The sequence below is a fragment of the Podarcis cretensis genome, assembly GCF_951804945.1.
Source record: "Podarcis cretensis genome assembly, chromosome: 12".
In the NCBI taxonomy this organism is placed as follows: Eukaryota; Metazoa; Chordata; class Lepidosauria; order Squamata; family Lacertidae; genus Podarcis; species Podarcis cretensis.
In genome coordinates, this window is record NC_137181.1 from 31,751,661 (window position 1) to 31,771,015 (window position 19,355).

General features: G+C 42.7%; 1 protein-coding gene across 3 annotated transcripts in view; it reads right to left on the reverse strand.

Annotated features, from left to right (window-relative positions):
- Positions 1–19,355, reverse strand: part of VWDE (von Willebrand factor D and EGF domains) — a 45,180-nt gene that overhangs the window by 1,460 nt on the left and 24,365 nt on the right. The window contains exons 14-29 of one of the 3 annotated variants that reach the window (XM_079947884.1): positions 17,588–17,743; positions 17,089–17,193; positions 14,719–14,833; positions 13,050–13,300; positions 12,812–12,920; positions 11,211–11,348; positions 10,366–10,512; positions 8,563–9,249; positions 7,608–7,703; positions 7,429–7,524; positions 5,339–5,434; positions 4,469–4,564; positions 3,364–3,459; positions 1,398–1,493; positions 1,183–1,278; positions 440–535 (exon numbers count right to left, since the gene is read on the reverse strand). In XM_079947884.1, the coding sequence (XP_079804010.1) occupies positions 440–535; positions 1,183–1,278; positions 1,398–1,493; positions 3,364–3,459; positions 4,469–4,564; positions 5,339–5,434; positions 7,429–7,524; positions 7,608–7,703; positions 8,563–9,249; positions 10,366–10,512; positions 11,211–11,348; positions 12,812–12,920; positions 13,050–13,300; positions 14,719–14,833; positions 17,089–17,193; positions 17,588–17,743 (2,476 nt within the window). Of the gene's footprint in view, positions 1–439; positions 536–1,182; positions 1,279–1,397; positions 1,494–3,363; positions 3,460–4,468; positions 4,565–5,338; positions 5,435–7,428; positions 7,525–7,607; positions 7,704–8,562; positions 9,250–10,365; positions 10,513–11,210; positions 11,349–12,700; positions 12,921–13,049; positions 13,301–14,718; positions 14,834–17,088; positions 17,194–17,587; positions 17,744–19,355 lie in introns of all 3 variants that reach the window. The other 2 variants (XM_079947882.1, XM_079947883.1) reach the window with 2 other exon arrangements.

The window sequence follows — 19,355 nt, forward strand, 5'->3', positions numbered from 1 at the left end:
TAGCTAGCCCTCCAACAAGCCACTTTTGACAGGTGGAAGGGCTCTCCATCTGTCAGTCACCTGATGTTGTGTATGACATTGGCAGGTGACTGAAAAGTCATGCCTCAGCTGCAAAGAAGAAGCCACAGTTTGAATTCAAAAAGACAATACGTACTGAAGTAGATTGGCAAAAATCTGGCTGGGTATAGGGCAGTCCTACATTCCATGGAACGGACATTTCTGACCATCAGACATAAAAGCCCTATTGTTTTTAAACATGACTGATTACCCTGGGATGAATGGAAGGTGAGGCAAGAGTACCTGATCTCGCAGGGAATGCTCTCTTTCAAGTTACTTTAATAAAGACCAGTTCATATGGTGCAGCTCTGGATGAACAAGCTATTAAAAGTCCTATAAAAACACTCCCTCCACTGTAATCCAAATATTACATCTGACTCACGTGTTTGACACTGAACTCCTTCCCATCCTGGAGGGCAATGGCAAGTACTTGGTCCAATACATTCACCCCCGTTCCTGCACTTCTGAAGGCATATAGCTGTACAAGAAAGGCATGTGTAGAAAGAGAAGTGTGAATACCCACAATGGCTCAAAATCTGCGCAAACAATGAACAAATGGTACTGGAAACTGTAAGATATACCTTTGCTTAATTCTCATGCCATGTTGATGTGTTCCCACCCTTGATAGTTTTGTGTGAGCTTAGGCAAATTCTAACAACTGTCTGCTACTCTTGGTGATGGCATTCGCCGGCTTTTTATACATGAAATTAATGCATCCTAATGTTGACCTCATTTACATTAGTTTAATCAAGCTACAGCCTCATGTCTTCTGGAGGAGAAATGGGAATTTGTCTCCCAGAACTGTGGTAGTGCTTCAAAAAGACTGAGGGAGACATGCTGTGCCAGTGAGATACTAAGTTGAGCATTCAAAGCCTGTTTGCTTAAGAACGGAGATAAACAAGGAAATCTGAGCATGCCACTCTGGAGCAGAAGCTAAGACCTGCTTCCATCATTTAGACAGGAAAACCCTCAGGGTCACATTAAGCAGCAGTGGAAAGATGCCCTCCAGTTACAAGCAAATCTAAATTAAATGCTACTTATTGCTGTAGCTTGGACGGAGAGCCTTTTTTATACGCCCAATTTAACAGGCTTCTCCTTTTCCAAGTGGCTGAGAGTAATACCTACGAGTGTTACATCTTTTGCCTCTCCAGCCCGATGGGCAGGAACAAACGTTTGGGCCCACGCATCTTCCTCTGTTCATGCATACCGGGTCACAGACACCTGAAACCAAAGAGCAACGAGAAAACGCTCAGCACACGCGACTGAGCTGCCGGCATCACCCCGAGTCGGCGTGCTGAGATGCGTAGAGCTTTTTTTTTTTTTTTATGAAGCAGCCTTACTTTTTTCACACCGTCGGCCACTGTAGCCGCCAGGACAGGTGCAAACATTGTTTCTCATGCAGTGGCCACCATTCTTACAGGCAGGGTTGCAGATGGCTAAAGACAAGAGAGAGAGAAGTGAGGCAGTGGTTCGAGTGCTGCATAGTAGAGGGGCCTATTATTTTCATTTTCTTTTCTACAGGGAAAAGGCACCTTAGGAAGGGGTGCAGGATGTGGCCCTCAACTCTTCTGTATCTGGCCCTCCAGATTCTTCGCAGGCCACATCCCCTCATTGGCTCCCCTTCACATCCTGTTTTTGCCAGGCTGGAATGTGTCCTTGAACTCTGATCATGCCTCTGGTTTCACGGAATGGAGGGCACAGAGGGGTGTGTGAGTACAAGCACACTAGTGGCCAAAATTGTGTAAACCTTTATTGGAAAAGCCTATTGGTGTTTCGCAACTTTCAGACTAGTTGCAGGACCTTAGCCAGACCTAGCAGAGTAAATGCAGAATCCATGAAAGCAAATGGCAACTTGGCTGCAGACAGGATAGACGAAGTAGGAACCAGGAACTTGTAGTTAGGTGTTTATTATATACAGTGGACTATTTACAGGAACAGAACACAGATCTTTTGCTAGCTCTCTCTGACACAACTCGCAACTCCTACACTGACACACTGAACCACTGAACTCTCGAACTAACATATTCCAGTTAGTAGGCCATTAATTATCACTCCCTTGAGAGAGCCTGACCAATCAGGGAACGGTCTCCATGTCTCTGTTATCACCAGGCAGACTTACTCCTTCAGATTGCCTTCTGGCTGTCTGCCAAACCTTAACTGACTGTGTGAGTAGCTGCACGTACGCAGTTTCCCAACAACCCTTTGGGGGAAAGTGTATTTCTGAGGTTTGACGGCTCATAACACCTGACTGACTCCCTAAACACTTGTGCTCATTGGCTACATTCAAATGAAGGAAAGCGACTGCATATCAACCTAAGCAATTTGTCCTTCCATTTTCTGGTCATTTGGCTATAACTTTGGATAGAATACAGATAATTGAACAAACTTCATTGCATTACATTCTTCATTAACTTATCTTTCCACTGATATATAATTTTATGGTATTACTCAAAAAAAGTGTTATGAGCCATCAAACCTCAGAAATACACTTTTCCCAAAAGGTTTCCACAATTTTGGCCACTAGTGTAAGCTACTCGTGTGACCCTCAGAAGGAAATGCCGCCCACGGTGTTTTAAAGGTTCCCCACCCCCTGATCTAGTTAGATCTGAAATTCTCATCATTGAGGGTTGAGAATGGGAGCTGATCGGTTCTCTCCAGCTTCTTAATTAGAACAGCTACTGCTGCTCTGAAGCCTGCGACTACTGACTGTCCACACTTAGGCCTATTCATTCCCCATCAGCACAATCTGATGAAGATCAAAGGTGGGGCAGTGTCCCCTTTTGTGGATCATGTATAAAGCGGGTCGTATATGATGAATGGTGCTGGAGTTGAGACCTGCCTCCTGCTGCGCTGCCACAATATGGTTAAAATAGGAAAGGCAATGAAACCCTTCCTATGGATCCAGCAGTGCTTTTGCAACAAATCGCTCTCCTTCAGCTCCTACAAATTCTGACCAAGTGCTTGGGTTTGCCCACTGCTCAGGCCACGATAAGCTACATTACCCCCACCAGGGGTGTTTTTAGAGCACTGGTCCATGACACAAATTTGCATGTGCTAATTAGATGTTTTGCCAGCACTGGATTGTGCAGAGTGCCTATAACCGAAATGGGTGGAGGCACAGAAGTTGTGGGGTCCACTGCAAAGACACAAGGGTCACCACCCCATTGCAATGCCCTTTGTGCCTGCTATATGATCCATTTGGAGCCATTCTATCAATGTTTCTTCCCTGAAAAGTAGAAGTGTGTGTGTGGGGGGGGGAACCATTAATTATTGCATGTTTCTTTTAAAATAGCACAACAAAATTACCATTCTGGCAATAGGCACCGAAGAATCCATTGGGGCAAATGCAAATGTTTGGTTTAATACAGGATCCGCCGTTGAGACACACTGGGTCACACACAGCTAGAGAAGACAAGGAGAGAAGAGAAGAGAAGAGTATTTCATTTTAAAGGTTAAATGGAAACACATTTAAGTATGTGTGCCATGTAGCGATTTCATTTCACTGCACGCAAATACTTCGTTAAGTCACTTAACTAAGTTGTAATGGGAGAAAGAACTGAAGTGTAATTTGCTTTGAACTGTTCTTTGGAAGGAGGGCTGCTATATCTACCAGGCCAAAAGACAAAAGAATAACCTATGCTTATTTGCATAGGTGGCTTATATAAATATATGCTCAGTTAGAAATGCCTTTTCACAACTAGCACGGAAACTGTAATTAACAACAAAACACCCTCCTTTTCCGGGAGAACAAAACACATGGGGGGGGATAGAACAAACAAACAAACAAACAAACAAACAAACAAACAAACAAGAAAAACCCTAGTTGGGGGGCTTAAAAGAGGCCAGGTGACAGTCCTACCCAGTGTTTAAAAAAACAGTGAGAACTACAAGAAACTATCTTGCACACATAAGAGGGTATTTGATTTTCAAAGCTAAAGCAACCCTGACTTCCCCCACAAGCCTCTCTAGAAGGTTGGAACCCACCTCCCTAAACCCCAGTTTAAACTAGGAAGCCAGGGGCTGCTGAGGGGAGGAGCAGGCAAGAGCTCATGTGGCTTCAGTGGAGAGATCCAAGCAGCAAATTCTCCTTCCATAACTTCCTTAACTAGGATTGAAGCCTTGACTGTTATTCTGCAGAGGAAGGCTGAGCAGAGCTCCACCATGTGGTTCCTACAGAAGCTTTCCAGACAGAAGTTCTTGTGGGAGCCGCTCTCTCTCCATCCCTACCTTAACCCTGGTGCAAATAAATCTCTTACCACAACCAGCGTAACGCTGGTCCTTCAAAGCCTGCCACTTTTCATATCACCAATCGTAATTTCAGCATTTTTGAGCTGATCTTGTCTCTCTTGGTGGCAACGTGTGTGTACGGTTTTACTGCAAATAACTGGCCTTTGGGGCTATACTTTTTTACCTGTGCTGCATGTGGGTCCATTCCAGCCAACCCTGCACTGGCAGACATCTGGGGCAAGACATTCACCGCCATTTTCACAGTGCCTGTTGCAAACCACTAAACGAAGCAACCAGTGTTTAAGAAACATAATAAACAGAAGTTAGTAGAGAAAAAAAGGGGTTGCTGTCATACCTTTATTGCATATCTATATACACCCAAATAATTTCCCAGGTTTTGTCTTCAATTGTCTTTCTGCTATGATATTTATTTAATAAAATTCACACGCCATTTGATTGTAAAAACAAACAAACCTCAAAGTGGTTTACAAAGAGAAAATAATGAGAACTACACCTCAAGATATTTAGCTGAATCGGGACTTAACCATGCTTACAATAGGCCTGTTGACATCAAAGAGGTTGCTGTTAGTATGCATTATTCCATCCAAACAGCTAAATAGGTGTATTTTTCTGTTTTTTATCATTGCAAAGTATACTGTTGTAACATACTCTGGGACTAAATGGTGAAGAATGGTTATGGAATCAAATAAACAAATGACCTCCAATTAATTTATTCACTGGCTTAGTTTTGAGGGTTTTGGATGGTGATTTTGGCATTGTTTTCATTGTTTTCTTTTGTTTTATGCTGTATTTTGTGTGATATGGTTTAATTTGGGGGTTGTTTGTATTATATTATTGATTAGTTGCCTTGAGTTTCTTTGGAAAAATCAGGAAGGTCGATTTTAAAAAAGCAAACTAATTTATTTCTGACAAATTCACCAAGAGGTTATTTTGGGGCACAGAACATCAGAAACATATAGTGCCTCTTATCTATGTGCATCTTGCGACACCAGGATGCTTTGTTTATATGTTTGTCATGTATTCCATTACTTACTTGTTTCACAATGTGGACCCACAAACCCATATGGGCAAGTGCAAAGGTTTCTGGTCACACAGGTCCCTCCATGTTGGCAAGGTGGCTCACAATGTGCTGGAGGTGGAAAAGGAGACTAGTCAAGATATCAGTTCCAGAAATCAATTAACATTAGAAACTTTTAAACAAAAGGTGTAAAAATAGAAAGAAAAGATTTCTACAACACTATTTTTGCATTGGTTACTGGCAAAACTATCATGTTGGGTCCATGTCCCCACCTAGTGGTCAAAAGGCAGGACAACAACTTGCGAAGTATGGGACTCTCAGTTCATCCTGCCTTTGAACAAAACCAGTTCAGGTTTGCTTGCGAACAATTTGAAATTGCCAACATCTTGTTAAAGAAACAATTGAAGTTGTTTCTTGGAATATCGAGAATATCCTGGTTTTAGCAGGGATCCAACTTAAGTATGCATATAAATAGGCATCACTCTGATGATGTCAACAGAGGCAACCCTGGTAAATGTCAGTGCTGAACTCAATCTATGTTTGTTTTTGACAGTGGTCTAAGTAGCTTAATGACAGGAAATGTGCTCCATGGCAGATTTAAGACCCCAAGGGCTATTTCATTTATTTCATTATCATCCTGTGCTTCACAGGCAAGCAATCCCAGGGTGAGTTATATAATCCAAGCAGACCATATACAGTAAAGCAACACAATATTGAAATGTGTTTTTACAATCTTCCATAACTTACTCCATCTCCTCCTTCTCAGCATCAAAACAACTGGCCTACTATATTAATCCTCCCCCTCACCAAGAACCTGGAGGTAGAGCTGGGCCTTTAGCAGGGCTTTTTTTCAGCCAGAACACACCTGAACTTAGTTCCGGCCCCTCTCAGGTGGGCTAAGAGAACAAGGGAGGTGTTCATGGTGAGTTCCGGCACCTCTCCAGAAAAATAGCACTGGCCTTTAGATTATCTATTCTAAAGGAAACATTAATTTGGCCGTGAGGGATATGTTTCACTGAGTACTGTGCATTTAGACAATATGTCAAAATGTCGGCCATCAATAAAATAAACACCATTGACATCCATCTTTATACATATGAACAGGCATGGGAACTATGATTCTAAAAATATAGGGTCTTTAAGGACAAGCATATGTACAAAATTGTGTGTATGGATATTGTTAAGATGGAGAGTTGGGAGGTATATTCTGAGCAGCATGGGGAGAAATTCGATTTTGTTTGCCTTTTACTGAGAAACTTCCTAATCTGCGCTTTTCAATTCAATATGCGAACCACAATTTGCGTGTCTCCAAATTTTGTGACGCAGTTCTCCAGTCAAATAATGGGTGCAGAAACGAGTGTATTTGGGGAAGTGTGCACACATGATTGAAAATAACATAAGTAAATGCATTACGTTTAAGAAATTTTCTTCCAAAATGCATACATTAAAAACTGCATAGAGGAGAAAACGTATGTATTAGGTGAAATCTGTCCTAAAATGCTGGTGAACTTTCGTGAGGATTCTTTTTAAAATGCAAATTGCTGCAGAAAAGTGAATTGCATTTAAAATTGGAAAAAATAAGAAACAGAGAAACAAAAATTGACAGATTCATTGATATCCCTACTATACCTTCCCTACACATTTATCACACCAAAAATATAACACAAAGCTGTGATGCAGGGTGGAACTAAGGAAGATGGAATAGGATGCAAACAGAACTGAGAAGAGCTTGGGGGTGACTCATGCATGCAATTCACCCACTCTAAGGCCGGTTACATCGGAACAAATCTTTGCACCAGACACATGGTGGCAAACTGTTAGAACAGAACAAGAGTTGCCTGCCTCATGCAGGGTGCCATTATTGCTATTCTCAGTACAGTTGCAGTTCTTTGGAATACCTTTAGGACCAAGAGTGGCGCACTAGAGCTTCCGCTGTTGTGGGAACGTTGTGATAAACACGAAATACAACTTTTTCATTTGTTTCAGCTGTTTTCTGGAAGGAGTGAAATAGCTGACACTGCAACTTCTGAGAATCAATTTTGACACCGACATTCAGCATGCATTTTGGGTCATCCTTTAATTTTAAAAGGACAGCCCAGTGTTACCTTCATCACAGATGGGGCCACTGAATCCGGGGGGGCATTCACATACATTAGGCTTGGTGCATTTCCCATTGTTTTTGCACTCTGGTCGACACAGAGCTGTATAAAACCAACATTAAATTCTTAGATGTACCATTTAATATTATTAAATGCAGAGGGTGCATAAAACAGGCATCACTCACCAGCCTGACAGCTACGGCCGGAGTAACCAGGCTTACACCTGCAAGTATTGGGTGCCACACATTCCATGTTTTCACCACAGTTATGCCTGCATATCGCTATGAGAGAGAAAAACCGGGGAAAATAAGATCAGTAACTCATCTGGTTTGTGGTATTTACTTTCAATACCTAGCATGCAAAATTAGCTAACAGCATTGACCTTGAAAACACTATACTTTACATCAATTTGTGCAATTATGAAGTTCAAGTTGTTCTGCAACCCCATCACATGTGGCCACCAGCAGATATGGCGAAACGCAATGATCAGTGAACAGAATGTGCATTTAGGGAGCCATTTGTGCAATTTCTGTGACCTTGTTGATAGCGCTCCTGGCTCCCCTCTCCTTCCCCACCATGACTGCTCTTTAGACACAACTCAGCCATGCAAAGTTTCACATAGAACAGCAACTACCCTAAATTTTTGTATACCCCATGCAGCTTGGAAACAGCAAGCTGTCCAGCTCTATGGTCTGGTTCACACATAACAATAAGCCTTAGCTTGTTTAAGCAAAATTATGAGGTAACCATAAGTTGTTTCACAGATAATCAAACAAAACATGGTTTGTTCCTCCAAAGTTTGTTTCCAGCTGCTCATGCCTCATGTGTTTGTAGTTTGGTGAACCTCTGGAGTGGAGTGCTCAAGCCATGGTAAAGGGTGCTGAGTTCACATATAATCAAAGGTTCCTAAGTCAACAACATAAACATGGCTTTACATCGTGTTTGTTAACAGTAAACCAATGCTGGGCTGGGTTTACACACAAACCTAAGCAACGGTTAATAAACCATACTTTAATAAACCACAGTTTTGTGTTATGTGCATATCAGGCCTCTACCGCCATTGTAAAAGTTTGGCAAGAACATCTGCTGGAAATAGGATTATGTTGCAACAAAATAGCAAAACATGTGTTGCCGCAGTACCTCTACAAATAATACCATCTCCGTAATAACCGAAAGGACAACGACCGCATCTGAAGCTTCCATTTTCACTTGGCTCACAAGGAACCCTGGGGAAACAGGGTGACTCTGCACAAGTGAGTAACAGGGAAACAGTTGACGCAGAGCCTGATTTTCCATCTGTGCCAGGCCTTTGGAGTGTCACAGCAAACCTTTCAAAGGTGGGTTGCAAAGTGCTGTCTTTAGGTTTGCCGAATGGCCTTTGGAATTTGTGGCCACTTCCTCCTCCCAGTTCTTTGCTGGTTATTAGTGTCACATTAGCTTTGCTGCTCAGTGTTATGCTGGCTTCTAGGGGAGAATACATCTGCTCTTGTGCCACCGTCGTCTTCTCAGGAAATACTGTCTTATTCCTAAGTGGCGTGTCAGATGCAGAGCCTACTGCATCTGCTGCTGACTCTTCCTTTGCGGTGCCAGAATGGATGTTTACAGTACTGGCACCTAATGCATAATCAGGGGATGCACTACTAACAGGCTTTCTCAAAGCTGGGCTCTGGGAAATGAATACATGTGAAGACACAGTTGTTTTGGCTGCAGAAATGGATGGACTGCTGTTGGCTACTTCTGTGGGAATGAAACTTCTGGGAACATCTGTGGGATTAAGAGGGAAGTCTGTGGTATTTGGAACCTCAGCAGTTGACAGTTGCAGGAAACCTGCCAAACAAACAGGAGACAGACACAAGAGCATTATTACAAGATTTACATTTCAAAGAGAATAGTTTTAAAACAGTAAAAAAAGAAAGTAGACTTCTACATATATCTGGATTTTTCCAGTCGTGCTTGCTGCAGTGTACTTAGCATTAGAAGTCTACTAGAAAAACACACAAAAGGTTAAACCCAAACAAGAGCTCCCAGAATTGTCGGTGGGGAGCATAAGACATAACGGAGAGTTGGCAGGAAGTGTAAAACATAAACCTGAAATTAATACTCCTTAGCATCTACCTATCAGTAGCCTGCACAAAAAGTGAGCAGCAGCAGAAACCCTTTCCATATCCTTTCCTGTTTGTCAGTCCATCTTCTTCTAGATAATACATTCTCCAGAACCTAAAGCCTAAGCAAGATGGATAGAAAAACAGAAAAGAGTGAGGCCAAGAGCTTATGCAAAGTAAGAGTAATGAGAATAAGGCATAAAGGAAGACCAGGGCCTGCAACAAAGTGTTTCAGTGAGGAATGCACCTGCTCAGGATTACAGCCAGCCATGCAAATAATAATAATAATAATAATAATAATAATAATAATAATAATAATAATAATTATTATTATTATTATTATTTATTTATTTATACCCCGCCCATCTGGCTGGGTTTCCCCAGCCACTCCGGGCGGCTTCAACAAAAGGTTAAAAATACATTAAAACACCAGTCATTAAAAACTTCCCTAAACAGGGCTGCCTTCAGATGTCTTCTAAACGTCAGATAGTTTTTTATTTCTTTGACATCTGATGGGAGGGCATTCCACAGGGCAGGTGCCACTACTGAGAAGGCCCTCTGTCTGGTTCCCTGTAACTTTGCTTCTTGCAGTGAGTGAACTGCCAGAAGGCCCTTAGAGCTGGACCTCAGTGTCTGAGTGGACTGAAAAATAAGGGGGTGGAGACGCTTCTCCAGGCAGATGTCATTCCGTTTTTAGAAATGGCATATCCCCGGGAATACACTGCTGTTCATTCTGATGTTCAGAAATCAGAAGGAATTCTAATAATAAGGTTTGCCTCCCACCCATTTCTTCTATCTTAAAAATATATATGAATAACATAAACCTGAGCTCTTTACTTGCCAGAGACATTTTCATCAGTATGGGCACCAGCAATGCTATATCCGTGATTTTTGCCCGCACCGATTTTTTCACTGGGGTCTATTTTGTTATATCCATCTTCTGGAGTCAAATGACCAGAGGGAGCCTTGCTTGTTGGTTTTATTCCAGCTGCGACATAAACAAAAGAATGCCCAAATCAAAGGGATAGCAAACCAAAGGTAGCTTATTTAAAGGACAGCCAAAGGGTTACATAAAAAGTTGTTAGGCTTATTGAAAAATGTTCAGAGTTCCAGGTTACAGCCACTGCTATCCTCACTATTCCAACTGTGGCCAGAAAGATTCTACGCACAACTTCTGCAAGCACACAGAGGAATGGACTGTACAAAGAAACATTTAATTGGAAGTTGCTTATATGGGAAAACACGTACAGCCACAATTATTTTACTGTGCTGTGCTGATCCTCTCTTGGAAAGTCTTAGTTTCTTACCCAGTAAATGCTGCTATTGTTTTTGTTGTTTGATTCCAACTCCCATCAGCCCCAGTTAGCTCAGACAATTGTCAGGGATGTTGGGAATTATTGCCCAAAAAATCTGGAAGGCAACTGGTTTGGGAAGGCTGACAGGTCAATCTGTTCAACCTGACTACCAAAACTTTTCTCATTCAAAAGCATGTTTCCTATCCCATATAGACAGAATCAGCTATCAAGCATGAAAGTTCTATGAATTTCTATTATATGGACAGGATTATTAGACAGGTTTTTGCCTTAGGCACATCCGTTTTAAGCACGGCTTAGTGCAATGAACGAAACACTGGGAAATAAAATGAAATATGATTTTTTTGGTGATCAAAAAGGGATAGCTTTTTACCATAACATCTTTTCCCATCTCCGTACAGGCCAGTGGGGCAAGGACCACAATAATAGGAATCCATAGTATTGAAGCAAGCTACTCCAGGGAAGCATGGTCTGGATTTGCATTCATCAGGGTCTTTTTGGCAATGTCTACCTAAACAGAAAGAAAGATATTCGGGCATGCATCAAAGGCTCTTTTCAAGTGTCTGTTCCTTCTCGGGAACTAGTAGCTCTCTCACACACACACAGCCACAAAGATTTTCAAAACAGAAGCAAACGTTGGTTCATTGCCTAACTCTTGGGAGATAGCAAGCCCTTGATTTTCCAGAAACAAAAAAAATAAATAAATCTGGGATTTTTATGATGTATTTGTTCTATATACATTTAAGGCAGGGATCTGCAACCTTTAAGACAAAAAGAGCCACTTGGACCCATTTCCGAAGGAAAAAAAAACTGGGAGCCGCAAAACTCGTCATTATAAAAATAACTTTTTTGTCACTTTTAAAAATTATTTCTTTGTTTGACCCCTCAGAATTACTCCTCCTCATAGAAATAAACGTTAAATTAACAAGTTACCTTTTTGTGTGTGTGTGTTCTTCACTCCCCTTCAAAACCGTGACTAGCGTACATGCCCCCTTTCAATGCAGTGACCAGCGTACATGCCCCTTACAATGTAGCGGGCGGGCGGGCGGGAAGGTGACGGGACGGTGCGTGACTAACGCACGAAATGCCCCCATGCGACGTCAAAGCCAGTACAGCGCCCGCCACAGTGGGGAGTGTCGGGGCGCACAATGCGCCTCCTCCCCTTGCTAGTATCCGCCCCAGAGCCGCGGCAAAGGTGTAAAAGAGCCACATGCGACTCTGGAGCCGCGGTTTGCAGACCCCTGATTTAAGGGGACGTGGCCACTTTTGCAGAAAAAAACCTCCAGCCTCAGGAAAAGTTATTTGGGATTGATTTCAAATAGCTGGGATGGAGATTCTGAGTTTTGATCATATAGATTCATCTGGACACATATCTCCCCTATTTATTCTTAATGTTTGGTTGTTTCAGATAAGATTTAAGACAAAATGATTTCATGTATATATTTATGTGGAATTTAAAAAATGAATTTTATGTAAAAAAAATTGCTTGTTCTCCTTCTATGCAGTCTGCAGACTAATTTAATAGTACCCTATCCTGTTCCTATACAACCCTACATCCAAGCCTCATTAAACTCAATTGCATGTACTTCTAAGTAGGCATGTATAGGATTGCACTGTGCTTTCTAACTCCTTATTCTAGCTTCCACTGTAATCCGCAAACCACACAAGCTTTTTGAAAGCCAAGCTTTTACCCCTCTTCCTCATTGGCTTTAACTGGCCTGAAGAGGCGTACGTGAAGATCTAACTCAGTGATGCTTGAAAAATATTTGTTCTGCTTAAATAAACCTCACAGTAAACTGGAGCCTGAAATCATGCATGTAATTGAATTATTGTTATGTAAATGTAGAATAAGTGACAATTCACCCTGCAGCCCAGGTGTACATTCACAGCGGAAGCTATTTATTCCATCAAAACATCTGCCAAGGCCACAGGGGTTGGATGCGCAGTCATTGGTATTCACTTGACAAAGGTCACCTTCAAATCCTGGCATGCAGATGCACAGATATTTCCCACTTCCAGGAGGGAAATTGGTATCGGTCACACAGGACCCTCCATTTAAGCAGTCACATGGTTTCACGCTGACCTACAAAACATGCCCAATAAACAGCAGGCTATAATTACTCTTGAATGGGATATTCCATTTGCAATTGAGCTCTAGTCATGGCTGCATGATAGCAATTAGCGTTGGCTATTTGACCACAATAGCTATTACCTCGATTGCAACTTTGGTTTCGGCACTGCAGTCGTCCCTTATGAAAAAGGTAAACAGCTCAGGCTTCTTTGACAGCGCCTTCCATATCAGGAGTCCAGCGGGAGAAAGACTGGCACCTGGTGGGCCGGAATTCAATAAGAAAGCGACAGCAGAGCCTTCTGCGTCCGTCGCTGAGAACTGATACACAAAATCCTCCCCATAAAAGGTCTGCAGCCTTTCTTGCATATTTTGAAATACAGGAGGCTGGTTGTCTGAAAGGAAATAAATGGAACAGCCACAAAGTGAGAAATAGGAAAAACGGATGACATCAGGAAATTTTTATCTGTTCCCCACCTACTTACATAGCCACTGTTAGGGGCCTATACAAAATGTGCACCTGACTGCAGTTCTTTACTTGATCCCATATCATAGAGCTGTTGTTGAAAGAGAGCATGAGAATCACCTAGTGCAACCCTCTGCAATGCAGGAATCCTTTACCCATGTGGGGCTCAAACCCAGAGCCCTGAGATTAAGAGTCTCATTCTCTACCAACAGAGATATCCTCTTGTGCTTTTTCATTAAGCATTGCAGTAAGTCAGCCTTCCCCAACCTGGTGCCTTACAGATATTGTCAGATACCAATTCCCATCACCCCTGACCACTGGCCATGCTGGCTGGGCCTGATGGGATTTGGGGGTCCAACTGCACCTGGGGGTTGCCAGGTTGAGGAAAGGTGTGCAACCAGTCTGTGACACCGGCTCTAAGCATCTGCTGAAAGGGATTTCACTGGGGTGTGTGAGTTCCTGCACAAAGTGGTTTCCTGCTTCCCACTTCCCTGTGCCCATCATGATGGCAGGCATTGCTCTATACAAGGAATCAGATACAACTACAATTCCATTTCCTGGAATTTCAATGGGAGAGAGTTAATTGCAGGTTGCTCTTCAGTTAAGTTAGTCTGGATCCAACTCAAGGCTCTTTAACATTCAGTGGGTCATGAAATGTGTTTCTTCAAGACCTCTTTGCAGGTGCCAATGGATGCAAACAGGTCTTGAAGAAACACATTTCATGACCTAAAGGTAAAGGTACCCCTGCCCGTATGGGCCAGTCTTGACAGACTCTAGGGTTGTGCGCTCATCTCACTCTAGAGGCCGGGAGCCAGCGCTGTCCGCAGACACTTCCGGGTCACGTGGCCAGCGTGACAAGCTGCATCTGGCACAGGCAGCTAGGAACAAATTGAGCTGATGCAAGGTAAGCAATTGCTAGATAGCAAATTTTGTCTGAAGTTTCTGTTTCTCATGAGAAGGTACACAAGTCATAAAGTCTAGAGAGGTAATGTGCTGCTCCAAACTCTCAGGCCAGAATGGACAGTCTGTGGCCTTCCAAGATAGTGTTGGACTCTCAACTTCAATCAGCTCCACCCAGCATGGCCAAGGGTAAAGAATGATGCACATTGTAGTCCAAGAACATCTGGGGGCCAAAGGTTTCCCATTCTTGTAGGAGTAACACTTGACTCACTGCCAGCTCCATGACATATGTATCTCCTCCTCAACTTTCTGGAGATGTGTCTCCCCTTCACAGTTTACTGTAAACATTGGTATGCACATGGAAAACATGCATGAATCTGAGAATACAAATCATTTGTTAGGTTTAGGCATCTGAACCAGTGAGCTTCATAACTAATTAGAACTTACTTTCAGCAACTGACCAAGTTAACGTTGATATTTCCGGTCTGCAGAGTAAGCAAGGGCTTGTAGGATTTGTGTCACCTTCACCATAACAAAGTCCATCTATGTTGCATGTTTTCTCCTTTGCAGAAATAAAACATCATTCATTAAGATTCATTAAGAATATTTTTCCTGCATGTTTATTCATGTGCCATAAACTGTCAAAGCAGTTTATTCATGTGCCATAAACTGTCAAACCTGCTAGTTACTCTCACGTGGCCCCAGCCTCAATCTAATTTTTGCATGCTTCAGAGAGTTCACAACTTGTAACAAACCAGGTCTTCAGAAAGGTATTCTACACCACTGTCGCTAAAATGAACAGAACTTGGGCTGGACCGAGTATGGCCAAGCTCTTGCACAAACGACATGCCTTCCAGTGGGGCATTCAGGAAATCCTTTGTAGTCCACACCTGATAGGATTTCAAGGTGCCGTGTTGAAACTACTGAGTTTGGTGTTTCAATTCTTGATCACGCAAAAGGTCCATTATGGGAATCTGAATTATTGGGAGGGTTTTGTAGTAAATCACTAAATTCAATGCTGTATTGTATTGTTCTATAGCAGATTGAGAATTTGGGTTGCAAATACTGTAGAAATTTGCCATAGAAGAATTCTTGCTGAACACAGTGGGACTTACTTCTGAGTAAACTTGCACAGAATTACCACGTCCTTCCCTGAACTGGTGCCATCCATATGTTGTTGGACTCCAACTTCCATCAAACCCAGTCAGCATGGCAAATGGTCAGGGATGGTGAGACCTGTAGTCTAGCAATGTCTGGGGGAACCAGGGCAGGGCAGGCATGATTATATTTATTTATTTATTCATATCATGTTTTGGGGTGGATACCTTGTAATATAATACCATTTTGCATCCAAGTAGTAGCTGCCTGTTTTTACTTAGAAAATATCTTTTAAACAAACTATTCTGTGCCTGAGCCAATCCATCAATGTTGTGCAGTGCGAAGCTTCCACAAAATCTGTGTTATGCTGATTCAAGGGCTGCTCTGAAGCAGCTCTGCTATTGGTCTAGGGCAGAGTTGGAGAAACGGCAGTCCTTCAGATGTTGCTGGACTACAACTCCCATCATCCCCAGCCACATGGCCAATGAGCAGGCATGGTGGGAGTTGGAGTACAAGAACATCTGGAGGGCCATAGTTTCCCCATCCCTAATTTAGGAGATGTGAGACTCAGTAGTGCACACAAGGAAGTGATATTTTCATGACTGTGATAACCTCTTAGACCTAGAGATGTATGAGACACCTTGAGGACAGGAGGAGGAGGAAGGGCTGAAAGAGAGCACTTTCCCTTCTGGAAACAACCAACAAACACGTCAGAAGTTATTTCTGGAATGAATCCAGTCAACCCAGTTGGAAGTTGGGAAGCAGCATTACGAGTAAAGTTGGGAAGTAAGGCATTACCAGTAACAGACTGCCTACTTCCAACCTGTGAACCTTAAAAGTTTCATGTTCCCATCACCACTGACTATTGGCCATCCTGGTTGGAGCTGCTAGCCAATGGGGAACTCCCCAGATGCTCCTATTTAGCTGGGAGTCTCACTTAACTCAATCAGGCTTGCTTCTGAGCAGACATGTCTAGGACAGTATTGTTGGTCCTATGCATCTGATGGTGTGGACTCTAGTCATGAATACATGTGCCATAAATAAACGTGTTGCTCTTTAAGGGAGTAAACCCCAAGGAAAAATCTGTACTCGCTCCCTTGCTAAGGAGCAAACCCTACACAAATCTGGAGTGGAGTCCCCAAGATGGTTGGATCACGTCTTGTACACCTCCTTCTAGCAACTCCTGTAGCCAGGCTCCTGCCAAATGTATTGCTCTGCTTCCCCTTGTATCACATCAGCAAGGCCAAGAGTGGGGGGCTTCTCCATCTGGGCAGCCCAGGACCTTCATGTACACTGCCAGGGCTTACACTCCAGAGAGGTCACTTTGACGCTGCTAATGCAGCAAAAACACTTTGACACTGCTAATGCAGCAGTTATGAGTTACCGACCTCTGCAGCCACGGCAGGCACTATGATTCTCCAGCGGTTTGGCTTCACCCCTGGAGGAGCACCCTATCGTCTCTCAAGACAGACAGATGTCAACAACGACTCATTAAGGTGCCACAAGACAAACAGCTATAACTGATTAACACTGTTGCCCCTCCAGAAATTGTGTATTGCATATTTAACTGACTAATTAATTGATCACTCCGCTGAAATTGTACATGATTAATCTATTCCATTTCATTTAATGAGATGACATCTCTGCTAGATTTATCTCCTAGCCCTAATGAGGTTGTAAATATTCAAAGCAAAACAACAACAAAAATAAGACACTTGCCTTTAACGTGCAAAATCCATTTGATTGTGGGTCGCATATCTGACAAGCTCCATCAAATAATGTCACTGTTTTAGGGTTGCTATAAGTGAACCCATCATTAGAAATCTGTTTAGACATAGAGCAACAGTTCTGGGAGTTATATAAGCATCCGAAAGGGGATTATGGCGCATTTCACGATTAACAACATGCACATCCTACCTAGATCCCTACATATTTTAAACTTGATTCCTACATACTGTAGGGGCAAGCAGAAGATAGAACGGGAAGTAATTGTATATCTCTGGGTGACCTATTATAAACAGAGAACAAAACTTGTTTCTTTTTCATGGTACAATGTGCATTCCGCCACCCCCCAATAGTGTGCCTTTTGATGATTTTCTAAATGATTTTACAAGCTATGCTCGTGCACCTCCTCAGCTTACTTCTGCGGGATTTGTTTTTTTAAAAAAAATTATCTCAGTCGCTATATGACTATATGAAGTGAATCTCTAGAGATTACCTTAATTTGCCACTTTGCAATGGGTTGACCATCCACAAGATCCAGACCATCAGTCTGGTGCCCTTCAGTGGGAAGTTGGCAATCCACAGTCCTGGTGTTGTGGAAAGTGGCGTGGGTGAATAAAGATTCCCCAAGCACCCACTTGTTATCACTGTACTGAATTAAAGGACCAAAAATGCCTGATTTAGTGACCTTATAAACAAGACGGTGATATACAAATAGATATACAAATAATCTCAACTGCTATATGAAATATTCTCATTCAACCTGCGCAAGCACCTAGCTTCATCCACTGACAATGGGTCACTTTTATATTCTGTCAGCGAACTCTGAACTCTTTATTTACAACATAGTGGGTGAAATGTCCATGGGCCACTTAAAGAGTAAAAACCCTTCTGCTTGCTTCTTCAGGACGGTTTCTACTGCTCCCACATATAAGGGGAAAAAAGAAAAGGTAAAGGACCCCTGGACAGTTAAAGTCCAGTCAAAGGCAACTATGGGGTTGTGGCGCTCATCTCACTTTTGGGCCGAGGGAGCTGGTGTTTGTCCACAGACAGGTTTCCAGGTCATGTGGCCAGCATGACTAAACCACTTCTGGCACAACATAACACCATACGGAAACCAGAGCGCATGGAAATGCTGTTTACCTTCCCGTCACAGCGGTACCTATTTATCTACTTGAACTGACATGCTTTCGAACTGCTAGGTTGGCAAAAGCTGAGACAGGGCAACGAGAGCTCACTCTGTCGCGGGGATTTGAATCGCTGACCTTCCGATCGACAAGTCCAAGAGGCTCAGTGGTTTAGACCACAGCGCCACCAGCATCTCTCATATGGAACAACTCAAACATAATACCTTTCTGAGAAACAACGTTCCCTCAGAACATAGAGTATTCAAGTTGAATGTTAAGCAAAAACACAAACACAAAAAGGGGAGTCAGGGGGAGAAAGAAATAAAGATGACAGTGCGTAGGCATAGTGAAAAAAGTATGCCGTCTGTAAGGTGGATTGCAGGAGCTGTGCAACACAATTCCATGCATACAGGTGCTGAAACAGGTCCCACTGTGTCCAACAGAGCTTACTCCCAGAAAAATGAGCATAGGACTGCAGGCCTAATTATGTCAGGCTGTGCTGTATGTGAGCAAAAAGATCTCAGGTTGTGCCAGAAGTTATAGCAATGGCTATTCTTCTCCCTTTGCAAAACATAAAAATTAGACATTATTCAGCTCTAATGACTCACATGGCAACCCAAAACTTTATCTGCTTGATAAAACGATAGGCCACAGAACCTTTCTGTGTGGGGGGGAGCATAAGACCAAGAGTGTCGCTGCTGAAAGTGTTATTAAAACCCTCCAGCTTGCAATGAGTGAGGAGTGAGACAGTTCAAGCTGTGATAAGTGAACTCCCAATAATTGTCTCACTAGGAGTTTGGGGAGCAGCTCTTAACTTAATGGAATGTAAATGTGCTGTTGGCTTTCTCGTTTCAAACTGACTTGCTGATGAGAGGATCCATGTTGTGTACAAAGGGAAATCCACAGCCTGCACTGTAATATAACCTGCCAAAATAACCTCAGCATCAGCTGGACGGAGCCAAGTATAAAGGTGCGCTGGAAAAAGAAAATGTTTTCTACTGAGTCGATGGGAAAATTGAATTTCTTAAACATGAGGGATTTTCTTTTTAAAAGTTGTATTATATCTCAGAGGCCAGGCACTAGTTTCAGCTTCTGACACTGGCCAATTGATCAAGGGTCTTGGATAAACTCCAGTTT